At 40.2% G+C, this 25221-nt stretch overlaps 1 protein-coding gene across 1 annotated transcript in view; it reads right to left on the reverse strand.

Annotated features, from left to right (window-relative positions):
• Nucleotides 1–24922, reverse strand: part of GATB (glutamyl-tRNA amidotransferase subunit B) — a 43154-nt gene extending 18232 nt beyond the window's left edge. Inside the window, exons 1-7 of the mRNA XM_080385003.1 lie at nucleotides 24709–24922; nucleotides 22547–22697; nucleotides 9238–9351; nucleotides 5965–6163; nucleotides 4798–4920; nucleotides 1464–1577; nucleotides 272–356 (exon numbers count right to left, since the gene is read on the reverse strand). Of these exons, the coding sequence (XP_080241129.1) occupies nucleotides 272–356; nucleotides 1464–1577; nucleotides 4798–4920; nucleotides 5965–6163; nucleotides 9238–9351; nucleotides 22547–22697; nucleotides 24709–24848 (926 nt within the window). The 5' untranslated portion in view covers nucleotides 24849–24922. The remainder of the gene's footprint in view (nucleotides 1–271; nucleotides 357–1463; nucleotides 1578–4797; nucleotides 4921–5964; nucleotides 6164–9237; nucleotides 9352–22546; nucleotides 22698–24708) is intronic.
• Between the last annotated feature and the right edge of the window lie 299 nt (nucleotides 24923–25221).

A 25221-nucleotide genomic window follows, 5' to 3' on the forward strand; every position in this document is an offset into this window, starting at 1 on the left:
AGAAGAGCTTCTTAAAGCCACTTCAAAGAACGTGTGTATGTAAGAGGGCAGTCATTTTCACACAGACACTGCCTGATGTAGCACACAATGTGTTGCAAAAAAGCCTCAATTTTAAGAATAAATCACTACCTGTGAGGAGACTATGCTTGTGAACACCAGCTTTGGAAGACAGAAATTAAACTATACTATGTTACCTCTCGTATCATGTCCCTAGGTATCCATGGCACTCTAAAGCTGCTATTCCTGATGCTCCTCCAAAATAAAAACTCACCCAAGCTTGGAATCAAAGGCTCTTGTTTCATTCAGAATTGTTCCTCCATTTTCAAGTTCCTCAATTTGCCTCTGTATTTCATAGTCTGACAGAAACAAACGAAAAAGGCAGTAAGCTTTTTATACTGCACTATTAGCTTGTGTACACTCCACTTATATTTTTCACTAATATGCAATAATGGAATAGGGGTTTTTTGTTTTAACTTTAATGAAATCAACAGCAGTAGTTACAGGCAGAACTATCAGTCACTGTCTCTCTCTCCAGCACTGTTTTCTTCTTTGCACGTTTTCCTCATCTTCTTTCGCTCCCTTTAAATAGAAAACATTTCCTCCTAGGCACTGCAGCCAAGCCATACATTCCTAGTGATCTTCCAATCACCCAATTGAGTCTTTTTTTGAAGATGTAATAATCATCCTTTCTTGCTCATACCCAAGCTGCATCTGAACTTCATACACACCACCTCCCGTACTCAGTAGAAAGCAATCATCTACATTGGAGGACACATTGCTAACCTATTTCAGTACTAAGCATGGTAAGCATTGAATCAGCTGCTTTACTCTTCTTGCAGGCAGCGTAACCTCTGCAAGGAAACAAGAAAACAGACTAACCTCTGCAAGGAAACAAGAAAACAGACTAACATGGCTGCTATACCCAGAGTACCTCATACTGAGATTTATGTCGTCAGGGAGCAGCAAAAGCAGCGCCGCTCCATAAGGAGGGATAAGCCAGGAGCCAAGGGTGACCAGAGCACAGGCAGGACCCTCACTGTCTGGTGCAGTTCCAATAGTTTGGACAGCGTGGGCAGAGGCATCAGCCACTAACAGGGTCCACTGACAGTCAAGGTGAGGGGATGAGCTGCATCCAGGGTTCACCCAGGGAGTTCAGGCAGAAGCAGCGAGAAGTAAGTCCAGAGACAGGACGGGGAACAAGAGTACAGAACAAGTCTAAAGTCCATCAGGAGACAGGACTGAAAACTGGCACACCTGTGACGTAGCTCAGGCAAAGTCTGAAGACCCCAGCCTGAGCTTAAATTGGACTCCTGGACTCACAGGCAAGATGCACAGAAAGGACACCCAGGGGAAACTAGTCAGGGCATTTAAGGCCAATTAGTGCACTCAGGAGACTGACATATTTCATGTCAGATCACATAAAATATCTACAATGCTCTTATAATGAAGCAACCATCATTTACCTACTGCTTTTGCCAGGAATCGTATACTATTGATATTCTTCACTTCGGTCCTCACTCCATAAGGCTCTCCAGGGTGATGCACGGAAACATTGGCATCCACTCTCAGCTGACCCTCTGTAAAAGGCAATTTTATCAACAGAATAGTGTGCCCTGTAAACCAGAGTAAAAACCTTGGCATGCATTAATAAACTGCATGTTATGTGCAGACCATTACTAGCAGGCTTCTATATGTTCAAAAAGGAGTAACAACAACCTCATTATAGCTGTCTGTGATTCCATCTCAAGCCAGTGCCTCAAATAATTCAAATTTTTCTAAGTATATGACGACTTTTTTTTTTTTTTTAAATATTGCTCGTAATTCCTCTCAGAGAAAATTGCACGGTGCAGTGCCACGCAGATCCTCTAAGCTACATAGTGAAGAAAGATTCTGATTCACAGCTCTTAAATAAAGGGCAGAATTAGACAAGCAAAGTGGTGGATTGTGAGCTTCCATTCCTCTAAAAACAGCACAGAAATAAGTTTTGGAATTACAATTTGATGGATATATACTCCTTCAGCATGGAACACAAGAACTCAGAGTTATGTTGAACAGATTTACTAAGGTGTTCTCAGAAATTTACAGCTCAAGGACAAAATGTGAGAAGTAGTGGATTTTTTGGTAATTTTCTTCTTCACTTTCAAGAAACTGCAATCTCTATGTCCCCACGCCCCCGGCCCCCCAGTTTCCAAAACTGCCAGAATCTCAAACTGAATACCAAGTTATCTATAAAAACATTGTGCGCTTTTAATGACTCAACCACAAGCAACTTGTATCTTCCTAAGTTTTGTCCCTCTAAAGGCATCCCTTCTGAGTAGAAAAGGCTTGACATAGTTGATCAACTAACAGAAGAAGCTGTATTAAAAAGAAACATTATTTTTCCCATATTGCACAGTGAACATCTGTAGCCTTCCTCTTTTTTTTTCTCATTCCAATTTCAAATACAGATAAAAAGAAACAAATGCTTACTGTTTAGATACAGTAGCATTACGAAAGAGCGAAAAATAGCTCAGTTAAACCTGCGAAGACAGCTAGAGATTCAGAATCCATTCCAGTCAATAAATGTAAATTGCCCAGAGAGGCCTTGGTATGCTTTGTAAAAGCAGGCTGCATGATAGCACACCAATTTCCTCTGTCCTCATAGAGTCTTGCCAGACATGCAAATGAAGGACAAAGGTGATGGAATGACCCAACATCTCTTTCAAGGGAAGTGTTTTTCATGTGCTCCCTCTTTGGGGTGAAATGAGTACTTGTTCCAAAAGAAGAATAGTCTTGTCCTGCCCTTGCTTCATTTCGAGACATGACCTGCTTCTACTTGGATGTAGGTGTCAATGTGACAAGACAATGAAGTTAATCAGGCATAAGTGAAAGGAGAGCCAGGCCCCAAATGTTCTTTAAAAAGCTTTTTTCCTTTAAGCCCACTTCCAAGATCAGCTTCTTTTCCTTTCACATTGCAATGAAACAATCTTTTCATCTGTTTGCTAGTAAAGTAACACCTGATAACTGGGCACTTGTCTTCACTGAACACACAAGTAGAATGAAGGTAAAATATGAGAATGTAATGCCCTTAATTGAAAGCAAGTAATTACGATGAGGGAAAAACAGAGCAGAAAGCTACTAAAACCACCACCTTGAAAAAACCCAACTTTCTGAATACTTTTAAATTTTCTTAATATAAGGGAGGAAAAACATACCCAACACTGCAACTCTTCTCTAAATTCAGAAATCCCATTGTGATAAAAAAAAAAAAAAAAAAAAATCACAGTGCAATTTCAATGGCAATCTTAGGGCCAAATTCAGTAGTGATAAACCACGTCCACAATACGTATGTCCACGAAAGCCTTTGAAGAAGCATACAAACTGGCTGCTTAACAATTGTGCCCCATTTGACATGCATAACACTAGTGTGAGAAAAGACTCACAAGACATAGACAATGTCTAGCAGTTATTATTTCCCCTACATTAAATCAGATTTGCATCACTAGCCAACATTTTTTTGATCCTGTTTATTTGGTGATACATGGACCACTCTGGCTCAGTTCTCTAGAAGATGCATCCACTTAATGCTATGGACTGAATTTGTTGCCAGAACAGTAAGGTGAACTATCACAGGCAAAAATATAGCTTACATTGTGATGTGAACGCTAACAGGCAGTTGATAATTGGGCGTATGTGCAGAGAGGATGAATGCCCCAAACTGTTCTATTAATCTCTCAAGCAGAAACCTCCTATTTGCTAGCTGTAACCATGGACTAGTTGTAAATTTTGGTAACATTAGGACTGCACAAAAATTACATGACTTGAATCCTCCAATTAATACAGAGACATGAGACAGAATCACCAATTAGGAGGCTGATCACACACTGTGCTTCTGCACATTACCTATTGAAAAAATTGGGGCCTTAGGGTTCCAGAAAGTAAAGCTGATGCCAAAAGCAGGGATTCCCAAAAGAGGAAGTGGGCTAAAAAAAATAGTAGTGATCTTGGCTAGAGAGATTCTGAAGGTGGAGGAGGATCTCAAAGATCAGAGATGCATGGAGACAAAGGCCAGGGGATGCCTAGGGACCTTGGTCTCAGACACCTCAGACCAGTATCCGCAAGCCTGCTGCACAGCACAGTTTTCTCGCCCGCCACCCCAGACCAGCAGTGACCTTCCTAGTCAGAAGAGAAACTGAGACCTAGTGAACATAATGCTGGAAGTGAGGGAAAGGCAAAGCGAGCGTGTGAAATGATCAAGCAGGGTAAAATCTTCAGTCTTGCTGGTTCTTAAATTAACCCCAGCACCCACGTCTGCTATGCAATGTTGTTTACTCCGTATCTCCCATGATACCAGCACAAGTTTACTGCCTACACCCATTTTATGACTAGCTGAGACCTGACATACAACTTACAAGATGATCCATGCTCCCACTGCTTTGCCCCTTACGCGACATGTATTCTACAGCTAATCCTAAACACAGATATTCTGTGCTACAGTGCTGTGGCAAGCAAGATGAGGGCTGAGAGAAACACCACAAGAACCCCAGGGACATTCCTTCCTGCCTCGGTTTATCCTGCAATATTACTGTGAGGCAATATAAAATCTAGCACTGCAAAGCTCTGCAGATGGAGGCAGGCCCACAAGGACATCTGAAGCATGGCAGGCATTAGGACAGGCTCTGAGGATTGTAAAAACAACAGCTAGAAAAAGCTATGCATTATAAGCAACCACAGAGCAAAATAACCAGAAGCTGCAAAACTCCTGCAAATGCAGGGAATTACCGGTGACAAGGGAGCACGCCCTTCCCCCTTCAGTACCTGCCATGACTGCCTGGCTGCTCCCAAGTGTTTGAAGAATGAGCTGAAGCTCTCTGACTGCTGCAGCTGCTTCCTCCCCACAGCACATATCAGGCTCCATGACAACCTCCATGAGGCCCACTCCTATCAGGGAGAAAGACAGGAGATTTTCAACAATAGCTTTTGATCTTGGCATATTAGAGTGCAACGGGCTAAACACATGAAAGCACTTGGGCTTTTTTTGGAAAAAAAAAAACCAAACCAAAAAAACCAAAACACCACCCCACCCCCCCCCCCCCAAACCTCAATCTATATATTATTTAGTAACTGTCACTATGGGCCTAGCTGCAGACTGCTATAAAAACTTTTCCTCCTATTTTTTTAAAGGAACAGACAAACCGCAGACAATTCCCCACCCTTTGATGACATGCAGATCAGAAGGACACACTCCTCTTCTGCCTTTCTCTAGGAGAACTCCCATTTAAAGCCAAGCCAATTCTAAGTTCAAATTTATTTATCTTAAAACAAAATTTGGGACAGAGCTGTAAACACATGTAGTCTAGTTTTTAGCTTCAAGATCATGCTTTCAAAGAATATGAGCAGCCACAGCCCTTAACTCCAATGGACACCGGAGCACTTGCCCCAGTTGGGCTAGGCCAGCCAGGTTGCTGCCCCTGTTGGGTGCTAATTTGGTTCATTCCTTCTAGAATTTCAAAGTTTAAAGACAAAAATCTGTTGGTTGGGGTTTTTTTTTGAAGCTAATATTTAAAAGCAATGTCTGACTAATGCACTGACAAATTCCAACAGCTGGTCCTTCTATACACAAACTTGATTCACTAGGTCTGTGACTTTTTTTTTTTTAACAACACACTCAGTGGCAAGAGCTTAAATAGCTGAGAGGCTGTATGCGACTGACTTACAGTTCTGAGCAAACTGAAGCCAACAGATTTCTAACTTGCTACTGCCAATTGCCATCAACAAACAGCCATGGGAAAGGTCCACTGGCCATTGAAAAATTCAAGTATTCCCCTGCTTCAAGCGTAATGGTAACTTTGATGAACATTTGTTTTCAAGGAAAGAGACATCAAACTGCTTTTATTTTTCACCTGTTCCCTGTCATCCATTTCCCATTAAAGACTCATCTCACACAGAAAGGAGGAGAAAAACAGGAAAACAATCCAAGCCTACCAGCCCTATTCAAGTCAACGAGAGTCTGACTCCTTGTGTCATCATGAAGACTCTTTCCACTGTCTTGCTCCAACTGAATTTGTTTAATCCTCACAGTTTTGGTCACCATCTGGCTCATTTTGTTGCCTGTACAGAGACTGTATGACAGACTTCCATTCACTGCAATAGGAACTCTTTGTTGAGTGATTTGATAGCCAGCCTGTCAACAAAATTAGCTTTACAGTCAAATAAAACATTAACTTTACAGAAAGCAGGGGCACGGGTAAGTGCAAATATTATAGACTAAGAACAAAACTGAAAATGCAACAACTTCCATAATGACCTATTAGAGAACAGAACACATGCACGTGTAAATTCAGAAGCTCTTTTGCTTAGCTGGAAAGGAAGCAAGTTAGAAGATGGGTCTAGAATTCCATGGAACTGTGAGAAGCTGGTGGTCTGGGAAAAATAGGAGCACTCCTCAATACAGGCAAGTATAAGATCCTATATGCAGAAATAATCAAGACGCAGCTGCACAATCACTTGCTAAGGATGACATACATTTCAGTAACACCACCTTGAGGCAGGTAATGGGACCAGGAGACGTTCTTCCATACCTGTGGTTCCATGATCATGTCAAATCTTGTCTGAAGCCAGTCATCGTACCTCCATCCTCAAGCTGGGGCTATCACTCATCCTTCCATTAAGCTGAATATCCCTCTCTGCCTGTTCAGAACTTTACTCATTAGAGGGGAGGAAAGGGAGAGGGAATGGGGGAGGAAGTGGAAATCAAGAAAATGAGGAAGCTCAATTTCATTAACGTAGCAATTTAAAAGATAGGCACAACAACCTCACATAAGGCACACAGCTGATAAATGCCACCTCATGCCTGGGACTCCACTCAAAGGTGAAACTGCTAGCCAGAAAACAGGCTGTCAGTGACAAGGTATTGGAATAACTGCAATGATGTAAAAACGCAGAAGGGGATCAGTCACTCTGTTGAAGTAGGTTGCCCATCTCTTCCTCTTTCCTGCCCTGTGCATGCGCCCAGTAGTGAGAATTAAAAAAAAAACCAAAAAACCAACCCTGCCAGATTGTAATGAATTGGGAGGAGCATTTGCATATTTTGCAGGGAGGGCAAGCTTACTCTAAAATGTAGAGATGGTGACAGTGCACTGGAATGGAAAACAATGGTCTGGCCCTGGGAACAGCTCCATTTATATATGCAGTGAAGTGCATGACCTTCTAGCCATAATCACTATAAGAAAAATAAAATAACTGACTCTATGCAGCCTATGCTAATCACACAGCTATTCCCATCTCCTAAAACTTCCCATTAAAATGATTATTTTAAAAGGCTGAAATAGTAAGTGACAATAAATAACAAGAATCCCATTTCCTATCCAAAGTCCCATTTTCAAGAGTAACAATAATCCCATTGTCAAACAACCCTAAGAGCTGGATTTATTTTATCTGTTCTGTACAGCTCATTAGCCTAAACTCTGCATCTTATTACAGGGTTCCTGACCAGACTGTTTCACTATGAGATGCAGTTTACTGTCAATGCTTAAACTGCAGAGGTCAGTCGGCAGAAAGCCAGTTACGTGTTTCAAGCTAATAAAATGTGTCAGCATTTCCTTGACCAATTTCCATGCTTATCTGACCAGAGGATCCTGTAACTCATGCCTGCAGACAACAGCAGCCCACCTGGTGCTGTATGTACCTTCTTCCACCTGTCTTCTCCTCTAAACACTCGTCTGTGGTTTCTTTCCTACAACATTCTTCCATACAGCAGACTGATAGCAGCAGACATCCCAAGAATATGAGAGATTGTTTTCAGTTTAACAGCGGAAGCAGCAGAGGTAGCTTGCAAACAAGTCTCTAATATTTTTGGTGTTTCTTTATGATGTGTCATGGAACACTGAAAGTCATGTTTATTTTCTGTTATTTTACTTTGTTCTCTTCAGGTCTGGAAATGGGTTTTAAGATAGTTTTACAAGTAGAGGAAAAAAAAGTATTGGCAATTCAAACTGGTAAGTTTTGTGTTTCACATTCCCAGTAGTTTACTACAGAGCCTCCAACAAAAGGGCCTCTTAATGGCTCAGAAATACTATCGAATTTATCCCCAGAAACGAAATCACTAATTACATCAACTTCACAGAAAAGCCGTAAGTTCCCAGCCTAGAAGAAAACAGAATAGAAATCTCTCTCTCCTGAGGATCCAGGCCTCCAGTGGACAATTATAATTCCATTCTCTTTCTAAGGTGGGAAGCAATTTTATTTGAATATGTTTTGTGTAACTTCAAAATATTTCCAATGCCTGAACAAAAGAGGGGGAGAGAAAGTAGTCTGATTTACAATACAGCACCTCTACACAATTAATAAGGGACCTGTGAAATCTCTGACTCTGCTTTTCCGGATGTCCAGGACACCTCACCTAAAGAGAGGGTAAGCTAACATGCCTCATCTTCCACAGATAAAACAGATTTTTTTTCTTTTAACAGTTATCAGATCCTCACCTCAAAATCAGAGAAGTAAAACTAGTGTCTTCCCTTTGACAGGTTAGTGTTAAACTAAACATGCAGTACAAATAAGCTGACAGAAAAAAAATGTTTTAAATTAGAAAGGTTTAATTTCATTTAAAATGAATTAAAGGCTCAAACACTGCTGTATCCAGTTGCAATGATGGAAGACAGGTTCTTCAATTATTTCAGTATTTCTACACCCATATCAAGTGCAGCAAAATGCATTTGACTTCCAGTGACACCTTGTACCCAACATGAAAGCTACCAACAAACCATACTGCAAAGACTCAGTTTATTTTTTTTTTTTAACTTATTGCAATTACTGACTGAGAAAGTTTTAATGGGAAATTAAATATTTTTAGGTCCCTAAGCACACAGGAAAAAGACACTATCATGTTTATACCACTAGAACCTGTGTTTGTTATGCATTCACTTTAAATGAAGCACTATTATCAGACTGCTTTTACCCTAACAATTAGTACTCAACACCAGGAACAGAGAACTTAAGGGGCAAAGCAGCTCCAGCTCCCAATTCAATTACATTAAGCTACTGGAATCATGCAGCTAAGCAAGGAGTCAGCAATCATATTCAATCAGTGAGCACCAGGTTACAGCTGTCTATTCATCACAGTACAGCGCTGCATCCTGTTGGGGTTAGCAGAACACTGAAAACAGAAAAAGCATCTCCTCTCTTATCCCTTATTGCCATCCGTACTCCAACTTGTCCGTTCCTAGAGTCGTAAAGACACCAGCTATAGCACATACTTACAGGCAGATCTGCATAGAAATAGTGTTTTCTGTCAAACAAGGACTTCTTGTTTATGCTGCAGTTGAGTGCCAGGCCTGTCATCACTGCTGCTTCTACACATCTCCTGTTGAGAACCTAAGGAAACATGGCACATGTCTTTGCTCAGATACTCAGTATGTAACAAACGTCTCCCACACGTTGCCTTACATGGAGCATATATTCAATTTTGCTTGCCTTCGGCCACCATTAGATCTCTTTCCTTGCGTGGGTAGTTCTTATTCATCATTAAAGTCATCATAGCTACAAATCTGCAAAGCTTTAAGATGAAAAAACAAGCCATTCAGTTGTTTTGTCATGCCACATAAGGAGATGTGCACTGTTCTGGCTTGCTACTTTTGCAAACATTCCAGTACTTCTGAATCTTCCAGGGTGCAAGAGACAAATCACAGCAAATGGTAATTGACTTGTAACCAGCTGTTCAACTCATACTGGGAACTGGAAGCACAGGGGATTTGCATTAGGAACTGCAGTGCCATTTCAGTAAACACTTCAGAACACCTGTAACCACAGAACCAGTTAATTCGTTAGTATCTACACATAGATTTCAATGCTTTGCTTAACCAGGATGAAATTCAGCATATTTATATGCTTTGCTAAAACAGAACCAAAGAGACATCAATTTATCCTATGGCTACAAGTATACATGCATTTCCAGTACCCAGGTAACTCATGGGATTAAGGTTCTTGGAGAATGCCATGTGATCTGAAGACCCAGCAAGGCCTTCATGAAGGAACAGAAGAGTGAAATGCAGTTTCTCACCATGCACCTATCACTCCACACCCTTCTATCTCCTCAGCAGGGTCAGGATCCAGAGGAGAAAGAAAATTCCACTCGAAAAAGTACTAACAAGCAATGCTTCAAAGTTAGGGTTTTTTTCAAATGTGCTCTCATTAATTTAATAGTTGGTTTAACTAACATCAAATGGATAAAACTGAAAAGAAAAAAAAAGACTGAATTTGTCTTAGCACAACTCTGACATGCTCACACTTGCAATATTTTGAAACAGGAAGAGAATTTTACCCATCTTATTCTGCACTGTACAGCTGCCAAGAAGTCAATTTCCAGCAAGACCATTAAAGGGGCACATTATGTAAAAGATTCATCTGCATTGACCAGAACATAAAAGGCTTAAATAATGTTTTCTTCAATGTTTCTGACAGTATTTGCTTTTTCTAGTCTCTAGCCTGATTTCTGAAAACAGAATGAACTGCTGCACATTCTGCATTGTTCTGTATCTCCAGCTGGAAAAGGAATCTCTTTGCTTTACTCATCTAATATTTCAAAAATAAAAATAATAAGCAAAAATAGGAGAAACTCTTCATGTAACAGAAACTTAAAAATTGGTTATACAGACAAGAAATTAAATATTTAAGACATTTAACAAGGGAACTTTCAATACCTTTAGTGTAGCTATATATGGCTAACTAGAACACATCATCTGTTTGGGCATACTTATTAAAAAATTTAAAAGATACATAAAGCAAATTTTAAACAAGAGAAAAGGAACAACAATTTCCCTTTGAAATACTGATCTGCAGCAAAATGAGCACAATTAGATCTGACTGTAATCTAAATCAGAATTGGTAACTATGAAATATTTATTTATTTTAGTATCATAGCTGCAGTTCATTATGTAGTACATGCTCCTGCTTTCAGCAATTAAATGCTTCCAGACAGTACAAGATACAATTTTTTCTACTGTTTAATGAAGCCTGAAACAGTGCTAGTCATATTGTTCAATGTTGAAAATATAAAATTTCGAAATACACAGGCAGAATTTGCTCCTACTAAAGCCTTATGGCACAATCCTGTTCTTTACAGATTTACAAATCTAAGCTTTACAAATTAAGGAGGACCACGCCAGTCAGCCTTTAACAACTGGTTACCAGAAACCCATTAAGGCTCCATAAGGACTGGTAGACTCAGCGTCTTGCTACATTTCCTGATGGTGCTGGGGTTGCGACTGATTTTAACTGGAAGTGTGACAAAACCCAACTCCTGAGTCACAGTCGGTTAGAGCCTCATAACATATTCTTCAAACACAGGTGGAATTTAGCTAATGGTTACACAACTACTGCCTTTGAGCACTCGCTCTTCAGTTTTTGCTTCCAACAAGGCAGAGTGTATCTTACTCATCACCCTAAGGGATAACATTGTTATGAGGTGAAGGAAGTAATTACCACATAATAAAAGTGAGAACCTTTTGCACTACTACTGATGAACCATTTTGGTGGCTCTGGGGAAAATCTGGCATAAACATGGACATATTGATTACTTTCTATGTAGCATTACTAAGCATTTACATGACTGGAATATATATGTGTCCCCAGTATACCGGGTCATACTAGCCAAAACATTGTATATGCACCATTTCTCAATTCAACAGTACCACTTCCTGTGCTATCTCTTCATCAAACTCTGTGGTGATAAAAGTCATTGCAAAGCAGGTCTTTCCCACTATGGCATACTGAGATGTCTGCCACACTGATCTGCTTCCTGGGTCCTGTTTGACTCTTAAAAAAAACCCACAAACCCCAAACAAATGCCCCCCCTGCCACCCTTGTTGTCCCCTGTCCCCCCCCAATGACACTTTACTTGCTGAAAAACCAAAACTTTCCTGTTTAATATTGCTCCATTTCTGAAGTGACTACTACCACCCATTCCAGTGATCAAAGCTGTGCACATAAAGCAGACCTGTTTAAGCAAACAGCTAGCCTTCCTTCAAACAAGCCTAGCTTTTCAAATAATCTGCAGCGATAAACATCAATTCAGTATGTGAAACTTCCCATACTAATGACCTAGAAGAAGTTCTCCAAGCTTGTTGATGCTGTAAGCTGTTACTATGTTGACAGCTTTGGCTAGCACCAAAGATTTGTATTACTGGCTTGAACTGACAAAATACCGGTCTGGTATGTTAGCAAAGTGCTGGCCTTGAAAGCAAGCTATGTAGTTTCTGCAGTAGCTATGGACAAAACACAATGGCGTATAAAGCCTTCTTAAATTTCTGGCCTTCTAAAATGGAAGCAGCTCTCCTAGGTATTCAAAGAAAATCCTAGAGAGCTATCACAAAAGGAAATGTTAATTGTTTGTATTGGAAACGCATGAAAAACCTTAACAATGCCACCACAACACCAGCACCATTTTCCTTGTAGCCTGCTACACTATCCTGCTAGAGCACCATGGTAACTGCGTGTTAGAGGAATGAAAGAACAATCCAACCAAGATCTCCCTTTTCCCGATACTCGTCTATTCTTTACATCTAGTTCACAAGTGGAAAGACTCCTTTCAGAAATTTATGATCTTTATTTGCAAGGTCAGTTTAGTCAAGACCTTCGTTTCAAATGCAAGACTATTCAATAGCTATTCAAAACTAACACAGTATCTTCAATGGCACAAATTCCCACCAAAAGCAATTTTTTAACAGCTTTTTCTTTAACAGCAGGTTTACTCCTTATATTAATACATTAAAGAAAGCTGGCCCCCTTTTAGGTGAAGAGATACGTTTCTATATTTAGTAAATGATCATTTTTACATTTTAAAGAGAGTACGTAGGCTTGTTTTGCTAATGAGTATTATATAGGATAATTGGGGCAGAGGGGGAGAAGAAACATCTAGATCTCTCTCCTGGAAAAAGTTTATTTTTGCTACCTTTAAAAAAAAAAAAAAAAAACAAAAACCAGAAATCTTTGCCTTAACAGTGGCACCCAAGAAACCCACGTTATGGAACAAAGTATTCCTAGTACTCAAAACAGTAAAATCAAAATAATCCCCTGGAAATTTTAGAAGTTTTTCATTCTAGGTCACACATTTTAGCAAAGTAGAATTCACATTAACTGGCTGTCTTAAGACCTTCATTCCTACTTCTAATCATGAAGAAATCAGCATTAATCAGATTAACTACAGGACTGTTTATTTAAGAAACATTTAATTTTAGCTGCTTTTCATCGAAAGTAACAGCTGGAAGAAGGTAGTAGTGCAATGTACTTAACCAGCTCTCTGTAGACCAGGCAGTAATTTTTAGAAACCTCAACAGATATATCTAATCATATTTCCCATTTCCTATCACTGATTCTTATTTGCTTCCACTAATGGATATATTCAGTCTTCCTATTGAAGCCATATGAAAGTATCAACTTGCTCCAATATATGGTTCTTTGAAGTGCAGTAAGTTAAACTTCAAAATAAACTACTCATATCCTCTTAGTCCAAATATAATTGAGACTATTCAGTCTGACACTGCAGATGAGTACTTCAATGCAGCATTCTTCCTTGGCATCCTCCCACACACACAGAAGGGCGTAACTGCCTTATAACTCTGCATGTACAGAATATACATTACAATAAATGAAGAGCTAACCATTTCCCAAATGACCCATTTATTTCAACAGGTGTACAATCAGACCCCTCTAAGCATACAGTAAAATATTTACAAAATAAGCCAATCTAAGTCTTGTCATTTGTTTGGTCTGCAAACAGCCCATATGTTCCAAAAACAGAGGTCTTTAACTGCAGGGGAAATGTAAACAGCTGGCCAGCTTCAGTTTAGGGTCTTCTGCATTTCAGTCCAGCATCTACTTCACAGTATATTCCCAGCCCTCATAGGACCATTATGTTCTTATTCCTAAGGAAAGGGGCAACAGAGTAGGGGAGGAAGCACCAGACATTTTAAAATTCGTTCTCAGATTAATAGAAAGAGATTCCAGCTTAAGAAAAGAGAACAACGTGGCAACTGAGAAGATGAAGCAGCTAAGGAATTGGGGGTGGGTGGGGGTGGTCTAAATATACCTTAATATATTTTATAACTTTGTGTTTCTGCAGTCTGGTACCAAAGATATATGCAGCTATACAAAACTTATTATTATTCCTAACGTCTGGTGGCAAAGTTGGCACACACTCATTCAAGTCATATCTTAAAACCAGGCAATTCTGACATTTTAAGAAGTACCCAGCTGCCAAACACGTTACTTTATGTGTGCTCAAAGAGTAAGGGGGCAACTCTCTTTGAAGCAGAAGAGCTAGTCCAAGAGCTCATACCAGAAGGCTCAGAACTGAAGGAAGCACATTCCAGTGTCAGTGATGACTAGAAAAATTCAGCAGCAATAGAGAAATGCTGATCCCTGAAGCAAGAACAACTGGAAGGTATCACCAGATACAAAGCCATATAAATACTGACTGACCTCTGGGGTTTTCAGCTCTTTAAGAATGAGCATTGCTAAAAAAACCAAACAAAATATACAGAAGGGAAAATCCATTCAGACCACCATGTGGGCAAAGTGCTTAATGGAATAAAGCCATTTTCTGGGGTGGCAGGGAAGCAGCTGATCCAGTGCCATTGCCTCAAACCAGTTATCTTTGTGTCTCAGATCCCATCAGCAGCAGCTAAAACAAAATAAACTTCTACCACGCAGAACTGGTTCCAAGCAGGAGAACCCACAGGGAAGACAGAACAATGCAATAGCGATACAATGGTTCATGATACCTATAATCAAACACTGTGTTTCTACGGTGTTCCTATCAAGAAGTCCAGTATCTCTCTTAACATCCATGCCCTCCCCGTTGACGGCAGTCTTCTGCATCTGCCACATGTCTTTTTTTGACCTGTCATAAGGATGCTCCCTCTCTTATGCCAATGAAATTTTGAAATTTTAATCATTGCTGATGGTATCTGATCCAGGACAAGTTAAATACAGAAAGATCCACTGAAAACACTTCACTGCTTCTGGAGGTAGGGGACTGAGCAACGGCTAAAACCTAAGTTAAAGAATGGGATCAAATCCAAAGTCAATCAGAGCTCTGAGGTGGATCTTCTCAGACCTTTTTTCCTATACTGAGTCCCATGAAAAAAAGCTAAAAAAAGGCATTTAAACATACATAACATTTGCCGCCTTTAATATAACCTAGATTGTTTAACTTGTTAAATAGAGAAAATTCATAACACTTAGGGCAGAGTAAGTTTATAAACCAACTCCTGCCCCGTTTATCCTTGCAGACAGTCCTTTGCTTGCAGGCCTGGTAAGGACCTGTCCTGTGGTTTTCTGAGTTGTAACAAATTTTGACCTTTGATATATATTGACTGTCATTTTCTATAATCTCTAAGTCTTGCCTATCTGCCCTCTGCTCCTTCTCACAATCTTTGTGTGTCTTAGAATGCATGCTAAACACACACTAAAAACTCCCATTCCTTTGCTGACTCCCTCATTCCTTCTTCCTCCATTTGCCATCTCCTAAAACATGCTTATTTGCTCCCCAGAGAGGTAACCATCTCTCTGTCCAGGCTGACCCAGATCCCTTAAGAGAGCATTAGCATACAAATTGAGAATACACCAGAAGTGGTCTATCACACACAGAGACAAGGATATACTAAATTCAGGGAAACAATAGGTGACATAATGCAACAAGTCTTGCAAAAATCTATTAAGAAAGCAAACTAAAATTCTTTGTTTTTAACAAAGTTGTTCTGGAACAGCAGAACCAACAAAGACTAATTTCCTATAAATAATTGCCCTAGTTTGTTTTACCTAAAGAGTGATCTCAACACTCTCTCCTTCATGGTTACCCCACCTTCTCCCATTTCATCAAACATCCAAAACTGAGTATAAAGTGCCACAAATCTCTGAATAGCAGCAGCCCAAATAAAGCTGAGATTAGCGGGCAGAAGGGACTCAACTGCTAATTTCTTCTTCATGTGCTTGCTAATATATTCATATAAACCTCTACAACTTTTTTTCAGGCAAAACTGGCTGGACTTTGCAGCGAAATTGCAAAACTAGCAGTTCTGTACAGAAAACAATGATTGCAGTGGCATAATTTGCACATGTAACTAATAAACACCAGTTGCAGAGGCTTACATAATCCTCTCAAAATCAAATACATAGTCATAATATATTTAAGGTGGCAAGGTGGCTGATAATCAGAGAGAACTCAAAGAAAAAAAAGTCATTTTACTCCAGGAAGCAATTCCAGCCTAATTGCACCAAGATAAGTTTCAAACAAAATACATAAACCTGACAGTTACGCAACATTACACACAAGACAGCTAACCATGAAGAGCACAAAGACCCTGTCTACGATTACCTGTCATTACTGTTGGGCAATGTTTCCCAAGTACCTTTCAATGAAAAATCTCTTTAAAGAAAAATTGTTAAGAACAGAGAAGCAAGATGTCAGTTTGCAAAGTTAAAATGCTAAGAAACTGGTAGAACCATCTTTGTCACAGAAACTTCTGCATAACAGAGCACTGCTTTCATACACACATATACAATATAATACCTTGGATTTCCTCAAAGGGAGTCACCTGGAACCAGACTGTTTCTCTACATACTGACAGAAAATTAAAACAAACACTTAAGGATGCCAGAGCATATATAGTGACTGATAACAGAAGTAACAGAAATTTGTCCCAAAAAATCCCCTCATGGTTTGAACCTAAAATACATTCCCAGCCCACTAAGAAAAACTACTGCAAAAAGCTAATGGGCATTTCAGCAGCAATTTCAGTCTAGCTGTCATGCAATGCTTGTTCTATCCAAAAGTATCAAAGATGGCACAGTAACTGTAGTAACAGAACTGTGTGCAAGCAAGGAAAGAACATACTGAAAACTTCTGCTCCCCACTAAGAGCAGAACAGTATCTGTTTAAAGCAAAAAGCAATTAAAAAAAAAACCAAAAAAACAACACAAAAGGAGATAAGAGAAAATACACAGATAACATCACTGATGCACTGAAGGATCTACTGAAATAGGTGATAGCAAGATGTTTTATGAACTCAATGCCATTCTAATTGGAAGCTTACATCAGCCAGAGGGACCTGTTAAGGACAAACCCGAAAGCCAACAAGAACAACCAACAGAAAGAGAGCTCAATAGTTACTGAGGTACTAAGGAGACAAAGCCCTACAGGAGTTGTTAGCCTTGACAAAGAGATTAGAAAACTGAAAATGCATGTCAGAACCTCTCACAGCAAAAAGCAAGAGAAAACCTTACAGGGGACTCCTTCAAGGAGAAGAGCAACAAATGCCACCAAATACTTCAAAGAACAAAAGCAGGGGTGTCTCCAGAAAAATGGCATTTACAGTTAAGTATGAAATGCAGTTGAGCTAAGCAACACTCAGTAACTGAGGAAGTAAAACACTTCTCAGACCCCAGTGAAGGAGACTAGTCCTGCAGGTAACCCTGGGGCTGTGAATGATCCTATGGAGGAGGAAGAAACAGAATGAGGAATAACCTGCACCACAACCCAGCTCTGAAAGTTTCCTGAAGCAGGCCTTCCTCATCTTTCAAAAACCTCTCCTGAGCAGTACAACAGTGTTGAACTGATTAATAGCTTGAAATTATGTAGGCTTTAACCCACCATGCACTCAGAAATCTAAGGGTCTATGAACTGCAAAGGAAGCCAATCTCAGGCAGCAACGGTTTGAAAGCCTATTACACTCCTCTAGTTTTTTTCTAAATCACATGGGATTTTCTTTCCAGAGGCTTACTGGGACTGCAAATCCAGCAAGCTGGGACTCTGTGAGCAACCAAAGACTGTTAACCACTCCTGAGACAATGCATGTCACAAACCCAAACGTTGTCAGGAAGGAAAGGATTGCAACAAAAAGGCATCATCAGTTTCTATGACCGTATCTTCTTTTTTTCCCAAAGTACAATTCCTACAATTTTACTGAAATAAGTAACAAGCAATTGCTTGTTGTGAACCCAGATGTAAGTAAATGGTTTAAAACAAGCATAAACTCACATTTTCCTTCATGCACTGCCACTAATTTATTTTTAGAGGAGATCTCATGGATACAGCAACCTAGGCATCATGTGGTTTCAAAGAAAAGAAGAAAATTTATATAATGAAAGCTAAACCAACATGCATACAAAGATCAGAAGATTGTCCAGTTCCCCAAGAAAGGTGTGTGTGCAATTAAAAATGTAGTTATCAAAAGCCAAGCTAAGAAGCAGGTTTTTTTCAAAGCAAAGTAGTACAAGAAGGGAGTAAATTCATATGCATGCTAGCAAGAATGTCAAAACAAAACTGAAATCACAAGTTGGTAAAGCAGCTGTTGCAATCACCAGATTTAACAGGCATAGGATATCAAAAAAAATTTAGTTCCAAGCTGTAAAGTATAAATTCTGGTCTCAAATGCTGTTTCTGTTCCAATATGTATAGCTGACAGAGCCACCAAAACCTTATACAAACCTCCCAGTGCCCTTGAAAGCAAATGCATCAGGTAAATTCTGTATATTAATAACATTTAAAATTCATCATAAAATCTGATAATCTATCACCCAAGACATGTGGAAAAACACTGGGTACCTGCCACTGCGAAGGATGGATGCAGTGTCAACAGAGGCAGAGGAATTAAAGCACCCTCTAGGTCCCCAAACTGAATCGCGTCCCTGGGCAGCCATCTCAATTGCACACCACCGCAACAGCAGTGGGGAAGGCAACAGCACGATGCACACGCTCTCTGCTACTGCACAGTGTTGCAGTGACATTTGTCAGCTTTGGAGAAGCCAGTGTTTGTAGTTTCAGTTGCCAGCAGTACAATACCAGAAGGAACAAGGGCTAACAGCCATTCTAGCCTCTGTCTTCTTCCATGAAAAGGCGTATCGGATTGCCCGACTGTCATTATGCAAGTGAGAGAAGATACAGTAGGACCCAAATGCTTCCTTCTACACTATTTACAGAGGGAAAACTAAAGAAGTTTAAAACAAGAGGATATGAAGATCTCAGTACAGGATAGCAGCAATGAGTGAGCTGTCAAGCCCTCAAGGATGTCCAGTGGAACAGGAAAAAATCATATATTCAGATAAAATCATGCGTTTCATATGATATTCTACAGCAATGTTCAACACAGATCCTACTCTGTTTCTTCTGAGGTCAGATGGTATTTACCCTTTCTTTATTAGAAACAGAGTTTCATCATTACCAAGTGTTTCTGAAAACACTTATCTTAAAAAAAAAAAACAGATGCTGTTCACACTGTGAAGAGAATGAAATTCAAATACATGAGAAGGTATCAAAAAATCTCACAACACTTAAGACTACAGGGCTAACACTCGTTCAAATTTAACTAATTTGAACCTTGGTTATGTAAATCCTAGATTATTTCTTTGTACACTTGCCTACAAAGAAACAGGATCAGGCTTTCACTTCAGTCATGCAGGAGACAAACATAAAACGTGCATCTTTTGGTATGACTAGCAACAAAGACTAAGCACAGACAAAAAGATTTCAGCCTTTAGCTACTAGATCTACCCTCTTATTTCTGTGGCTGAGCTATAATTAACCTTTAGCAAGCCACCTCAATCATGAGAATAGATAATCATTGATTCTCTTTCTGTGGGCCACTCTTACCTTTATAAAGATTCTCAGAATTTTCAAAGAGGATAGATCAGACTGGGAATGCAAACTTTATGGATCCTTAGAAAAATTTCAGATCAATGTGCAGATATGATGTAATATATGCCACCACATGTAGCATACTACTTCCTTTATAACAGGTCCTCTAGAGACACCAAGCTAAGACCATTACCCAGTCCATTCACCAGGTAAAAACCCCAGGCCCCTGCACATTTCATTACATGAAATGTAATTTATGTAGTCATATGTAGTCCCAAAGCAAGGAGAGGAGGACAGCATTAGACTAATTTGATTAAGATGTTATCTGGCCCAGTGGTGAAGGGCTACCTCACCACAGGGCACAAAAGGTGTGCAGAGTAGCATGGGATCTGCCATGCTGTCTCACTACTTCTAAATCTACATTTTTAATCAAAGCTTTGCCACATCATTTTTCCTGTCTCATGACAAAGAGGAGCGTACCTGCATAGCTGTTCTTGCTCGTACCTGTCTCTCAGAGGCACATATGAGAGCAGCATAGAGAAATGGCCACGACACTAACACTGCGACTGTCCCCCTAAGGCCTACTTGCAGCAGAAGCATAAAATAAGCTGTTACAGTACAGAAAGAAAACGTAAAGAGGAAAGATGGAAGAAGGCTAAATACATTATTCTAGTGTTCCTTCTGTACAGACCACAGCAAAGGCTCACGCCCACACTCACTAATGACCCAGAAAAGGTCCCTTTATCACCATTCTTTCTGAGCCCATTGTGAAGCAGCAAATTCTAGCATGGTTGTCTATCACAACCACCTCACAGCCCCTGAGTAAATTTAAATCCCAGTGATACTGAAAACTATCCCTGTATTTTTTCAGTGTATAACAACAGTTATTCGCTGCTACAGAGAGCACAACTTTATTAAACTTTGCTCCCTTTTTTTTGTTTTGTTTCTCAAAACAGAATCAAAAAGAAAGGCCAAATACTCACCTTCTAAAGAGACCTATTAGGCAATAATCTTACCATTTGTTAAAATGTGAGGTTTTTTACAAATACTTGCAAATTTTCAAAAACTACCTTCTGTCTTTCAAAATCCACCAAAATCCAATTCTACTTTAGATACTACTGCCATGTACAAATACACATATTTATTTAAAGGAAAAAAGCCCAACTGTTTGATTCTAGAATAAACATTGATCTCTTAACAATAACTCCTGTGCAGCAAGTACAACGGGAAAATAAAGCTATGACTATTGACTGGATTTTGTATCACATTCTAACATGCAAGAACATGTATTTTGTAACATTTGCTTTCAACTCTATTTTCACTAGTACTACAGTGAGAAAAATCTTTCTTCTCTTTCTATAGGTAAAAGCAGCTGGTAGAAGCTAACATAGTATCACTACTTTTAAATTAAAACAACCATCCTCCATTTTGCTTCTCAGGTGCAATTCTATTCTCTGCCAAAGCCTACATGTACTGAGGTTTTCTCACAAAGGCCATATCAAGCCTCATTTGTAAAGCACTTCAACACAGGAAAAAGCCAAAAACCCCCACCCCAGACAAATAGTAACATACATAAAAATTAAACTCTTCTTAAATAACTCATTTTTGTTTATTCAAGATCAGTTTTTCTCCTTGACTGAAGATAAGCATTACACAATTTATGAGGATTTCTGTACATTAACAGAATGTTAAGTGGAAGGGCTAAAACCTCACCCTGCCCCCAAATGAAAGAAACTCCAGAAACTCGTTTCCCACGTTTAAGTTTTCTGTAAGATTCCCATTCTCTCTGGAAAGTTTTCAAAATTTCCATACAGTTATATCTGAATCTCAGCCATGAATTGCCACTGAGACCAGACTGAAGTCCCAATCTTATCAGCATCTAAACTTCACCTCCTCAGGTTTCAATACCTTTGCAAATACAGAATGAATATATCAACTCACTTCTCTTTTCAAGGATCACACGGCATATATCAAGACCCTAGAAATCCAGCCATACATTAGTTCTCAATTTCAGAATATTGTTTAAGGCTGTATTATAGTAATCAAAATAAATTTAAAAAATATATCTGCAACTGGAATTCAAACCTCCAGTCTAATAAATATACTCAGTGAAACACTTTTGCATTAAATACTTTGACCCCATTACAGTCTCTGCACGCTTGTTGCATGAAGCAATGCTGTCTACTCAGTATCTATTTTCACTGCATAGTAAAAGCTTACGTTGTACTTTTTAAACTATTATTTTTATATTAAACTTGTTAGATTCCCAGAGAATACAGCAGTAGTCATAGACATCAGAGTTATAATTAAGCTGTGACTTCAAAAATTTATTACATTGCCACTAATAAACCCCATTGCTAAGTGCTAGCTAGCTACTCTGACTCACTAGCCCACAATGTCTCTCACAGATATGTATTTTTTAATTGTTTTTCTCCGGAAATAGGAATGGTTCACTTTCCTAAATCAGAAACTTTCTGCTTAGGAAGCAAAGTACCTTCATAGCGAGACATTCCAAATGACAGCTACATAAACAAACACATGGCAAAGTAACATCAAATGGCCAGTCGGAAATCTAAGACGTTCTTCTCTCATAGGATTTTAAGTACCTCTCATATTTAAGGAATTTCCTGTGTGTCATATTAACCAAATACACCCACTCTGGCCTCAGAGAAATATTGGGATTCATTCAATATGTTGACAACAACAACGCCTTATTGTTTTCCTTTGTAGAGGATATCAAGTATTTGTAATGATAACTAGGGAGTAGGTAAACAGAAAAGAAATAGTACTAGGCATCTCATGTTATCAAACCAGAAAATAGAAAAATATGTAAAAGTAGTTCTATAGTTAAATCTTGGGAAAAACAAAATATTAGAAACAAACTCAAAAGTTGTCTGACATTAATCCTGACATAAATTGAGTTGAAGCATCACTTACTGGTAAAGTTCCTGGTAAAGAAGCATCAAAGAAAGATACCAAAGAGTTAGGAGGTGCTGCAAACTGGACTTGGGAACCAGAGAAAAGTTTTGAGTTGGAGCTAATCTGTGCATGAATTTCCAGACCCACAACTGGTACCCATGGAGCAAGACTGAAAAGGAAAGAGAAGGGAAATACAGATTAAATACAGATGACATTAAACCCCACAAACATATAAAAATACAAGAATTAAGAACTTTTCATTTACTCTTTTAATAGAAATTACACTGCAATTGTAAAAAAATGTAAATGATGTTGTAAATACATCTACATTTTAACAGCAAAAGTTCTGCTGCAATACTGGAGAACTGAGCCTAATCGACAATACATATATGGATGGATGGGACTGTATGGCAAAGTATCTTCATTATATACAGAAAATGCTATAAAAAAGAAATGTAATGGTCTGAAACTTTTAACTTTTCTTTACATGAGAAATCTTAAGAGAAATTAATGAGGCAAACTTGCATGGTGGATGAACCCTAATTTGGTACTTTGTGAAAATCACAGAATTGTCATAAATATCAATTACTTCTCAGGTAGTTTGATAAATCTCTTAACAGACAGACGGCATAATAAATTACATGTTCTTTGTCAGCTAGCCACTTGCATGCTGGGAAAGGTGGCTCTCCAGAGCAGTGTTAGTAGCATATTAGCATAAACATTGGTAATCTGGTAATAGAGAAATCATCACTTCAACTAGAGAGCTACTGTTTTCAATGTATTCCACAGAATAAAACTTCTCCATATAATCTAAAAAGTAATTGCAATTCACACATCCATAACCTTTATACGGACAAGAGAAAAAGGTCACCTTTACAGTAGAAATTGCTTGACAGTTTCTGTAAGTAATTATCTGGCCTTGTACAAATGAAGTGGCACAAACAATATTTCAGATATGAAATCACATTTCTATGGTAGAATACTTCAGCAGCATAAGTACCCAGATGCTATAGGAGATAAGCGAGCTATAGAAAAACATCAAATATATGTAGTGTTCCTTCCAAAGGTGAGCATAACACATTGCCAAGATTTCAGTTTGCCATCTGCCCTCCAACAGCTGAGGACATCGCTACAAACACCAAACTAGAGATGCAGACTTAAATTGCTGCTTTAGAAGAATATTATCATAAAGGATCAAGGTTCAGACTCATAGAGAAACTAATACACTTTACTGAAATATAGTATTTTCCTTGGTATTTTTAACTATTTGTAAAAATGACTCAAGGCTTAGGAAAAAAAAAAGGTGGGTTGTTTGTGATTTTTAATTTTGGAGACCAATTTATTTCATTGCTTCCTGTATTTTTTTAGAAATGCATCCCTGTCAAATCATGACATTAAAAATTACACCAGGCTTCGCTCGATCAGTGTGTTGGCTTACATACATAACAAAGATACGTGCACCAATGAGTCCTCTACTCCTACTATCAACACTGATGAGAAACCTCAAGTTTCTTGCCTTGTTTGTTCAGGTTTATGTTTACTTGTGTGCCCAAAGTATCAGCAACACACTTCTGCCTATGTCTGCACAACTTCACTTGGGTGATCAGCTGTGCAGAGATACCTCAGTCTTGCCAGAGAACACGAAAGCTTGTACGGGCCGTAACTTTCAGTTGCGGCTAGAATAAAATGCTCCATTCCAGGCACACATCAAAGTTGCACAGTTCTGTACTGAAAGTGAAAGCCTCCTTGGGACCAGGAAAACCCTTCAAAAAATAGTTATGAAAATTGGTGCGGCTCTTGCCGTTTAAAGCTCTAATTTACTTGCATTGTGCCTGGCTCTCACAGCAGCCGACTGTGCCCAAGGGACACGTCACTCCTGCTACGCCTAACACTGGTTTGGGGGTTCTGGGGAAGGATGCGAGCTAAGTGCGTGCCGAGGTGGCGGTGCCAGCCGTCAACAAGCTGTGGCGGCCTCACACCACTCAGAAGATGGTACTGCAAGCGGGCCCTTGCTACCACCACACCGCCTGCCCCCGCCCGCACCCGCTGCTGTCACACCCGAGCCCGGCGGCGCGGAACCGCGCCCGGTCCCCGCCCTGCAGCGACGCCCCGAAGGCGGGACACCCCAGCGGAGAGCCACCTCCACCAGCCCCGCTCCCCACGCCATCCCAGCACCCTACCCGCTCTTCCCCGCCGACACCGCCCCGCCTGTCGCGCTACTGGCGACTGCCCGCTGCCCATGGGGGGCGGGACCCCCAGCGCCGCACTGCCGCGCTCGCCGCCACAGCCCGCCGCACCCCCGCGCTACCGCCGCCGCCATTTTGACTCGCTGGGTGCCGGGCGGCTCCCGCAGCGCCCCCTGGGAAATGTAGTCCGGCGCGCGGGATGGCTGCGCGGAGCGACGAGGGGAGAGGGGAGCGGACTACAGCTCCCGGCAGGCTCCGCTCCGCGCCCCGCCCACCCGCGCAGCCGGGCACTTCCCGGGGCGGGGCCTGTCCGCGCGCGCCACCTGAGGAGAGCGGCTGCGGCGGGCGGGGTCGTGAGTTCGTGGCGCGGGAGCCTCTCCTGAGGTGAAGGGCCCGTGGGAGGCTCTGCAACTCCTCAGGGCAGCGGTGGGCGGCTAGCTGAAGGCACGCACCTCGCCTTCACCGGGCTCCGCTCAGCTTGTGGTGCGTGTGCAGCTTCCATCCCTC

The sequence above is a fragment of the Falco punctatus genome, assembly GCF_963210335.1.
Source record: "Falco punctatus genome assembly, chromosome: 1".
Lineage (NCBI taxonomy): Eukaryota > Metazoa > Chordata > Aves > Falconiformes > Falconidae > Falco > Falco punctatus.